This window comes from Neltuma alba, unplaced genomic scaffold (genome assembly GCF_004799145.2).
Source record: "Neltuma alba isolate B1F8T4 unplaced genomic scaffold, ASM479914v2 tig00011026_pilon, whole genome shotgun sequence".
Taxonomy (NCBI): domain Eukaryota; kingdom Viridiplantae; phylum Streptophyta; class Magnoliopsida; order Fabales; family Fabaceae; genus Neltuma; species Neltuma alba.
Window position 1 is genome coordinate 1 of NW_021635777.1, and position 10,008 is coordinate 10,008.

At 38.0% G+C, this 10,008-nt stretch overlaps 1 protein-coding gene and 1 pseudogene across 1 annotated transcript; one reads left to right on the forward strand and one right to left on the reverse strand.

The window, feature by feature from the left end:
* Positions 1-3,930: 3,930 nt before the first annotated feature.
* On the reverse strand, positions 3,931-5,605 carry LOC114760830 (protein AE7-like). Its single transcript, XM_028950121.1, has 5 exons — positions 5,480-5,605; positions 5,290-5,393; positions 5,091-5,190; positions 4,417-4,462; positions 3,931-4,031 (listed from the first exon to the last, which is right to left on the reverse strand). The coding sequence occupies exons 1-5, from the start codon at positions 5,603-5,605 to the stop codon at positions 3,931-3,933; spliced, it is 477 nt and encodes a 158-aa protein (XP_028805954.1).
* A 2,459-nt stretch (positions 5,606-8,064) lies between these two features.
* LOC114760831 (probable mannitol dehydrogenase) lies at positions 8,065-9,795 on the forward strand (annotated as a pseudogene).
* Positions 9,796-10,008: the final 213 nt, after the last annotated feature.

Below are 10,008 nucleotides of genomic sequence, written 5' to 3' on the forward strand. Positions count from 1 at the left end.
TGTAATAACTCCGCCTATGTTGTATAGCCGGTCCCAAGCCCGGAATAAAGGAGGAGGGTTGTGTTAGGCCCTCGACAGCCAACGTAAAAACCCGTCGAATCTCATGAACATGGATCAACGAACGAAGTAATTATGCTAATGCTAGGTCGTTGCCCAGATGTGACGCGCTGTATGGCTCGAGTACAGTGAGAAATGAGCTAGAGCCGCTGCATCGTCGCCCGGATGGATGTAGGTTAAATGAGCAAGGGCTACCGCACTCTCTTGGACGGAGGAGGCTAAAGAAGTTAGTTAGTTCATGAGACTGAGATTAGATTTGGCACTTGGAATATTGGGACGTTAAATGAGAAATCTATGGAAGTAGCAGGAGTTATGAGGGACAGAAGGATTAATATCTTATGCCTCCAAGAAACCAAATGGACTGGAGAAGCTGCCAAGGAACTTGGAGAGTATAAACTTTGGTACACAGGAAAGAGTGAGCACAAGGAATGGGGTTGGTATCATCGCTGATGGGACATGGAAAAAAACGTGGTAGAGGTTAAAAGGTTTGAGGACAGAATAATATCGTTAAGAGTAATTGTGGAAAGGATACTATCAATATCATTAGTGCCTATGCACCTCAGGTTGGGGCAGAGACACACCTTAAAGATAAGTTTTGGGAAGATATGGAGGGCTTGGTTCAAAGCATACCACTCGAAGAAAAAATTTTATCGGTGGGGACCTTAATGGACATGTTGGTAAAGAAGCAGGACAATTCAGCGGGGCCCATGGGGTTTTGGTTTTGGGGAGCTTAATAGTGGAGGACAATCTATTCTCGATTTTTCTCTTGCATACGATCTTAAGATTGTCAACACTTGTTTTAAGAAGCGAGAGGAGCATTTAATCACGTACAAAAGTGGTGTCTCAAAATCACAGATTGATTTCTTTTGGTTAAGAATCGGACAGAAGATTGATTGTGTACTAATTGCAAAGTGATTCCAGGAGACGGGGTGAGTGCCCAACATAGAGTACTTATCCTTGATGTATTTTTAAGAGTACCAGCAAGAGTACATCAAGTGGCAACCATTAAGTGGCAAAAATTAAGTGGTGGCAGTTAAAAGGAGAGAAGGGAGGAGTTATTCAAAAGGACTCTTTTGAAGGAAGGGAATTGGGAGTTGCAGGGAAATGCAAAACATGGGAAGAGATAGCTACAAGGTTCGTTTGGTAGCTAAAGCAATTTGGGAGAATCCAAAGGTCCTGGTCAAAGAGATAAGGAGACTTGGTGGTGGAATAAGAGTGTGCAAGAGAAAGTCAAACAGAAAAAGATTGTTTTAAGGCCATACACTTGTGCAATAGTGTAGAGAACCAGGAAAAGTATCAGTTGGCTAAAAAAGAGACAAAGAGAGCAGTGAGCGAAGCACGTACTAAAGCTTATGAAGGGTTTTATCAGGAGTTAGGAACAAAGACGGGAGAAAGAAATATTTACAAGATCGCGAAGCAAAGGGAGAGGAAAAGAGAGATCTGGACCAAGTAAAGTGTATAAAGGATGAAGATGGTAAAGTGTTAGTTACTGATGGTGATATTAAGGACAGATGGGAGGCTTACTTTTACAAGTTGTTTAATGAGGGAAGCAATTATGCGACTCAGGACTTGCAGGACTTGCTAATTAACGAAGATGATCGGAATTTGGCTTTCTACCGCAGGATACGTATCGGAGAGGTTAAGGCGGCTCTCAAGAAAATGGACAATGGAAAAGCCGTTGGGCCTGATGGTATCCCTATTGAAGTTTGGAAATGTTTGGGCGATGAGGGGGAGGCGTGGCTAACCAAGCTTTTTAATGAAATTCTACGCTCTAAAAATATGCCGGATGAGTGGAGGAAAAGCATTTTAGTTCCTATTTACAAGAATAAAGGAGACATTCAAAACTGTGCAAGCTACAGGGGGATAAAACTTATGAGTCATACAATGAAGTTGTGGGAAAAAGTGATGGAATATAGATTGAGGTTGGAGACTTCTATTTCGGAAAACCAATTTGGATTTATGCCAGGGAGATCCACATCGGAAGCAATCTATTTACTAAGGGGGTTAATGGAGAGATATAGAAGTAAAAGAAGAGATTTACATATGGTTTTTATTGACCTGGAAAAGGCTTATGATCGTGTGCCAAGAGAAGTATTGTGGAAGGCTTTGGAAAAGAAAGGTGTACGGGTTGCGTATATCAAAGTCATACAAGATATGTATAAGGCGGTAACTACCAGTGTAAGGACGCCTGGGGGGGAGACAAAGGACTTCCCTATTAAGATTGGCCTACATCAGGGATCCTCTTTGAGTCCGTACTTGTTCAACATTGTTCTGGATGTTCTAACTAAACCTGTTCAAGAAAGAATCCCTAAGTCCATGCTCTTCGCGGATGATATAGTTCTTATGGCGGAATCAAAAGAAGAGATTAACACTAGTTTGGAGTTATGGAGAAGGACTTTGGAGTCGAAAGGTTTCCGTTTGAGTAGGAACAAACAGAATATATGCATTGTGATTTTGGAGGGAGGCAAGGTAATAGGGATTTGGAGGTGAGGATGGGAGAGCAAATTATTCCTCAAGTATCAAAGTTTAAATACCTAGGATCCATTATACAGGAGGATGGGGAAATTGATGGAGACATTTCTCATAGAATACAAGCTGGCTGGTTAAAGTGGAGGAAAGCTACCGGAGTTATTTGCGATAAGAAGGTACCTGAGAAACTTAAAGGAAAATTTTATCGGACTGCTATAAGACCAGCTATGATGTATGGTAGTGAATGTTGGGCAATAAAGGGAAAACAAGAGCACAAAGTCGGAGTAGCAGAAATGAGGATGTTGAGATGGATGTGTGGTCATACAAGAAAAGATAGGATTCGAAATGAAAAGATCAGGACAAGAGTCGGTGTGGCACCTATCCAAGAGAAAATGGTTGAAAATCGCTTAAGATGGTTTGGACATGTGCAGAGAAGGCCTTTGGAGGCCCCGGTGAGGAGGGTGGATCAAACAAGATGGAGTCCCATAAAAAGAGGCAGGGGAAGACCGAGAAGAACGCTGAATGAGGTCATTGAACGAGACCTTCTAATCAACAACATATCTAAGGATTGGGTTGTTGACAGAGCACGATGGCGTCGTGTGATTCATGTAGCCGACCCCACCTAGTGGGATAAGGCTTGTTGTTTGTTTATAAATTCGGTATTATTAATACTACTAAATAAATATTATTATCAACCCTAACTTAAAATTTAGTAATTTTAACTTTTTTTATTTGAAGTATTTGTACAGCTTTCCAAATGCCAGTATTTACGAAGAGCGTCTTTCTTTTGCCAAATCCGAATTGCCGTTCCAGCGTTCCCATCGTATTACAGACTCAGAACAACTTGTAACTCAACCATAGCCATTCTGCGAGAACACATTTCATATTTTCATGCTTATCTGGAGTGCTCATCATAATCTGTATTATCTAGATTAATTTTAAATGATTCAAATTTAATTTAATTTTTTATATTTTAAATAATTATCTATTCACAGATGCAGAATTTAAAAAAAAATATTATAACTGACATCTTTTTTAAAAAAATAAATTTAGATTGAGAATAACGCAGTCTGCTCGAGCGCAGTGCAATACGCAGAGACACAAAGCCCAGTTGCTCCTACCAGATGGACAAGGCTGATTTTATTTTCAATTTACAGTACCAAGAAAGAGTCTTAACAAAACCAAGAAAAGAAACATGAGAATAGAAAACATATTTTTCCTTCTTCTGGAGCTCATAATAAAGAATCATATGAAAGTATCACTTCCATGACTTTTTCCAGCTGCATACTCCTAATCTGAAACTCAAATGAACGTATAGTAGGCAAAAATTGCATCACCAATGAGGCTGGCAATCATAAAATGAGTACCACATCTTATTATTGCATCGGGGGATGAAAAGCTCCTTCAACCAAAAGATGGAGCTAAACATTCATCAACCATTTCCAGCAAGTATGGCCTTTCCAGTGCGGCAGCCACCATTTCTTTATCATTTAGTTTTTTATTAACTGCAGGTACAATTGCAAAAGAAGTTGAATTAAACAAAGGGAAAAAAAGAAAGTCCAGCAGTCATAATCAAATATTTATAATGAAAAATTCAAGACTCAATCAAGGAAATTGTGAGATGTGCAAAATAGTCAAGCATCAAAGTTAACCGAGGTATTGAATCTGAATCTGAATCTAGTGGGAGAAACATATATTTGATTTCCAGGAACAATAACACGATTAAAAATCTGCTGTAAAAGACAATGACTGGTACGCATCACTTCACTGAAGAAACACAAAATCAACAAGCAAATAAGCAATAATATGATTTCTCTATATCAGTTTTAAAAGCACCGATTTTACATTCACTGACAAACAAATGTACTTATAGAGAGAGAGAGAGAGAACCTTCAGCCTCCTTCACATGAGATCCAGGCGCTACTCTGATATCCACCTAACCGTGATTTGAAAAAAGATAATAAGATAGTCGAGAAGATACACCTTTAATAGAAAGGGTGTCTAAAAATCAGTAGAATTTGATCTAAACTCCAAGAATGCTATACATTATACTTAAAAGGGTGCCACAGATCGATAATTTGTGTATTATAATAGTGATTGACAGTACATTCATGTTGCAGTTCATATAATAGAAATTTACATGATGCATGGGTTATGGATAGGAGTAAGCACACTTGGTAGTATTATACCATCCAACAGAATTGGACATTGGCTTTTCATCGTTATAATATGTGCGTGTGTGTGTGTGTGTGTGTGCCCTCTGTTATGCAAGACACAGCCTACGATACTCAAGAAAAATATAATTAAAGGTAAAAGCAAGCAACCACAACGATATTGAATCAAACAGAATGTTATTGCATGGACCCGCAGGTCTATCTATATTGCTTGCTTCCACTATTCTGAAATCTAATGACAAGCCACATTCACAATATATATGGTATACTAAGAATTTCAATGCATACATGAGTCAAGAGTCAAGACCCAATTTTCCACAAAAATTTTGTCGGCACATTAGATTATTAGCCTGAAAAAAAAAAAGGCAAGCTGCAAACAGATGTCGATACCTTGTAGCGCGAAGGAAGGCTCCTCATGAGTTTCACCCGTAAGCATAGACCTATGAGGCTCGGCACGGCACAATATTCAAGTGTAGGAGTAAACGTAACCCTGACGCAAAGCATCAGAATCCAAAATAACAAGGACGTTTCCACAGACATAATTAAGGCCAAAGAGCGAGAGGGGAAAGATGAACGAACGGTTCAATACCTGACATAACTATGCTGATCATCGACTTCAAGTGCATCTTTAGTTATTACTCTGAGCTCTTCCAAGGAGTTTGGATGCTCTGGGTCTCTAATATCCCTTATATGCTTTAAGAATGTTAAGCAAACTGACCTTAAAATTGCATAAACAGAAGCACACAAAACATATATATAAATTGATGGTTGAAAAGCATATCAAAAACTTCTTGTTGATCAATCGGTTCAGGAACATCGTCATCAGCGAAGGTGGGCGTAGTGCGAGCTCGGCGCTCTTTCTTTTTGTGGATGATAGGATTAGCATTTATTAAGCCAGACACCATTTTGCTGGCCAATGTAGAGAACTCACAAATTAGGGCAACAAATGAGACGAGGATGCCGCTGGAGGACGATCGGAGCTCTGGATGCGATATAAACGGCGAGCGCAGGAGAAATTTCGAAGAACAGGATGTAACTTCCCGGCTGGGCTATCCCGATTTGAGATTTTATACTTTAAGGTTCAATTAAGAAATTGCGAAAACCAATTACTCCGATATCAGAATTTTTGTTGTTGTTGCCAGAATCACAATTGATTTTGCTGTTATAGCGTTCTCATCGAATTGCGGTTCACTAATAATTTTAAGTTTTTCTTTTATTTTTTCACCTGTATAATTTAGAGATTTTAAGTCATGGCAAATTTACTTTTTTCTTATGTTCAAAATGGCAAATTTATGCTAAAAGTCTCTCTTACATTTACTTTTCAGATTTAGTTTCGTAGTATTGTACGGCTTGTATTCTCTTTTGGGCAATGGATTCAGTTTCGATTTTTTAAAAAAAAAAACAGAGAGAGAGAAAATTAATCTTTTAATCCCTCGAGTTTTACTTGTTTAGAACTCAGTCTCCTCAACTATGACTCGTTATGAATCAACTCCAAAAAGTTTAACTCACTTAAAACCCAATCCTTCATCTTTTTTATTGTCAATAATTTTGCCTTATCATCTATAATCCATGCCAAGTCATCATTGAGCCATTTGCCTAAAATAAAATATAGCTATAAATTCTTTTATGGACTTCCAACTCAGCTCTCCACATAAATTTGACAAAAAAAATTGAAAAAAATAAAGCTTCAAATTTACCATGAACTCGGATTGGCGATGATGACCTGACGGCAACCTCACTCTCCCTCACTCACCTCTTCTCCTCTTCTTCATCGCCTTAGATGCTTGCTAGCTGAGATAAGGAATTATCGAATGGGCTGAAAACTTTTGGAGGAAACTAAAAAAAAAAAAAAAGGAAACAGGGCATAAACTCATTCAAAAATGGCGGTGTCTTATCATTGACAATTCTAATTCCAATGGAGATGGTAAGAAAGATCAATCCCGATCCTATATAATTGACTGCAAGCTCACAAACTACTCGTCTTGAAAGCAACAAAAACAATGGAGTTTCAAGGACAGTGCAACTGCAATGTTTATAATTTTGTCCTTATCATCTATATCCAATTGAGATGGTGAGAAAGATCCATCCCAATCCTATATAGTGTATATTTTATAATTAAATATGTGTAATTTGGATATATTAGTGAAGATCTATAAACATTTTGTATGAATCTAATTTATTTATTTTTCTTAAATTTAAGTATTAAGATAAAAAGTAATTTTTTACAAAATTTACTCATATCTTTCCTATTTGAAAGGAGATCTAGAACAACGGAAGAGGGAAGGAGTAGACACAGAGGGATGAGAGATGGGGCATTAATTACAACTTTCTCCGAACTTCAGAAGGAAGGGGTGGCAGCTTGATAAGATAGGGTATGCAGTTGTAATTTTCTCCCCACATGAGAAAGGAAAAGGTGAAATCGTTCACAGCCTGAACGAGTTCTCCCTTTTGTTTTAAAAAAATGCAAGTGTCAGAGTGAAACTTCATTAGAGCGTGATCGAGTTTATTAAAATGCAGCATCTCAGATTCCCAGTATATAATTCTCACAATGTAGTATTTGGGTAAATATTTACTGTTTGTAATATTTTACTAAAAATGCTGTAGAATTCCATTTGACCCGCAGATGTTTTTGGACTGGGATTCCCTCCACCGTCCTTTCCATCATCCGCCCTTCCATTATCCTGTCCTTATATAAATTTTTTTAACTTTTAATTAGTTTTAGGTAAGTTAATTAATTATAAGAAATGTGACACATTTTTTTTAAACACCATAATCATCTTTCTTAATATCCCTCTCTCTCGTCTACTTGATTATGATTGTATCCATAGGGGTAATTTAGAGAAAATTGATAAATATGGAAAATGGGTCTTGTATTTAGGACCAAAACCAACTCAATAATTAGGTCCTATATTAAGGACCGAAGGAGTATTTTTTTTTTCTCTACAACTATTGAGTCAAAATTTCAATATTCAGATTTAATGTTTTATAAAAATAAATATTATTACAAAAAATAGATAAATAAATTTTAATAATTAAAATCTGATTTAAACAGTTCACATGTCTATTATCATAGAACAAAAAAAATTTCAATTTTTTACGGCTGACCTTTTTTCTTTTTGGCACATGCGGTCGAAAAGTTCAAAGCATAAATCCCGTCAGCACTGACGTCACGCGTTGCAGTAGTGTGCGTCATCGAGTTCGTCAAGACCCACCCTCCCCTTCTCCCTTATAAATAACCCTCCACCCACCTTCATTCCTTCCTCGTATTCGTCTCTCTCAAGTCTCACCACTTCACTCACACTCTCTCTCTTCCTGTCTGCCATAATCTTTGATCTGTCCGTATAATATTCTTCTTGTCTGTGCAAGTGTTTAAGTATTGAAATGGCCGGAGCACAAGCTTTTGAGTTTGAGCATCCCAGGAAGGCCTTCGGATGGGCTGCTAGGGATTCTTCTGGCCTTCTCTCTCCTTTCAACTTCTCTCGAAGGCATATATAAAATTCCTTCATTATTCAATCTTTTGCATCCTTATTATTCCCTTCTTCATTTCATCCTTAACTAACATGAACTGTCTATTTCGTTTTTTCAGAGAAACCGGAGACAAAGATGTGACTTTCAAAGTCCTTTACTGTGGAATATGCCATTCCGACCTCCACATGCTCAAGAACGAATGGGACTTTCTCCGTCTATCCACTCGTACCTGGGTACGTACATATACACAATATATATAAATCCCTGTGAATGTTTGAAAATGAAACTCATTAAATTCGATACAGGCATGAGATTGTTGGGGTGGTGACGGAAGTTGGAAGCAAGGTGGAAAAGTTCAGAGTTGGAGACAGAGTCGGTGTGGGATGTTTGGTTGGTTCGTGCAGATCCTGTGGAAGTTGTTCTGACGATCTTGAGAATCACTGTTCAAAGCAAATTCTCACATATGGAGCCAAGTACGTGGATGGGACTATCACATACGGAGGTTACTCTGATTTTATGGTTGCAGATGAGCATTTGTGGTTCGCATTCCAGATGCTTTGCCTCTTGATTCTGCAGGTCCTCTGCTTTGTGCCGGGATCACTGTGTATAGCCCTTTGAGGTATTTTGGTCTGGACAAGCCTAACCTTCACGTGGGTGTGGTTGGTCTCGGTGGGCTTGGCCATATGGCTGTCAAGTTTGCCAAAGCCTTTGGAGCTAAGGTCACTGTCATAAGCACTTCTCCTAACAAGAAGAAGGAAGCCATTGAACATCTTGGAGCTGATTCCTTTATTGTCGGCCGTGAGCAAGATCAGATGCAGGTGAATATATATATATGTTAATGTATATATATATATAATGTATATATAGATAAGACCTTATTCATCTGATTATTAATGTCATGTTTATTTGGTACATATCTGTGCAGGCTGCGATGGGCACATTTGATGGCATAATAGACACAGTTTCTGCAGTGCATGCTCTTTTGCCTTTGATTGGTCTTTTGAAGCCGAATGGCAAACTGGTGTTGGTTGGTGCGCCTGAGAGGCCTCTGGAATTGCCAGTATTTCCTTTACTTTCGGGTGAGTATAAATGGAATATGATTAAATAATAATAAACTGAAGAATGTTATTGATTGAAAAGTGAAATTGTAATGCTCTAACAATATATATATGTATTGGCAGGGAGGAAGATAGTGGCCGGAAGTGGAATTGGAGGGATGAAGGAGACGCAAGAGATGGTAGATTTTGCAGCCAAGCATAACGTGAGACCAGACATAGAAGTGATTCCAATGGATTATGTGAACACTGCAATGCAGCGACTCCTTAAAGCTGATGTCAAGTATCGTTTTGTGATTGACATTGGCAACACAATGATGAAGCCAACCTCTTAGAGATCTGCATCCATATATACATATAGGATTCGAGATTTTGGGGAAGAAATAGCTGGTTGATTAATTAATTAGTGCAGCGGATGAGAGTTGATTTGGAAGTGTGATAAATCATTATATAAATGTTCCTTGTCTATTATTCAGCCTACTGTCATATAATCATATTGATTTGAGGAGTGTATGTTGGATGTCTTATTTTGTCTGAATAAACAAACGCAAGAAGGTTTAGTTGTTGTCCAATAATTTTTATTAGATTCGCCTGTGTTAATTTGTTTTGATTATGGAAGAAAGGAATGGATTGCTTCCACACCTACTTAATTGAATTTAAATGTTCGTGACTCTCTGAGTTCACTGTGGAAAAGTCAAGCAAGTTTATTACATGTATGTATATGTAGATGCATATAAAAATACGCGTAGATTACCTACTATATATATGCTACCTCAGACATCCTT

Coding starts and splice junctions, on each gene's coding strand:
- LOC114760830 (XM_028950121.1), bottom strand. CDS start 5,605: ATGGTGTCTGGCTTAATAAATGCTAATCCTATCATCCACAAAAAGAAA. Junction 4,463..5,090: donor GCCTTCCTTCGCGCTACAAG/GTATCGACATCT, acceptor AATCACGGTTAG/GTGGATATCAGAGTAGCGCC. Junction 4,032..4,416: donor TCATGTGAAGGAGGCTGAAG/GTTCTCTCTCTC, acceptor TTGTACCTGCAG/TTAATAAAAAACTAAATGAT.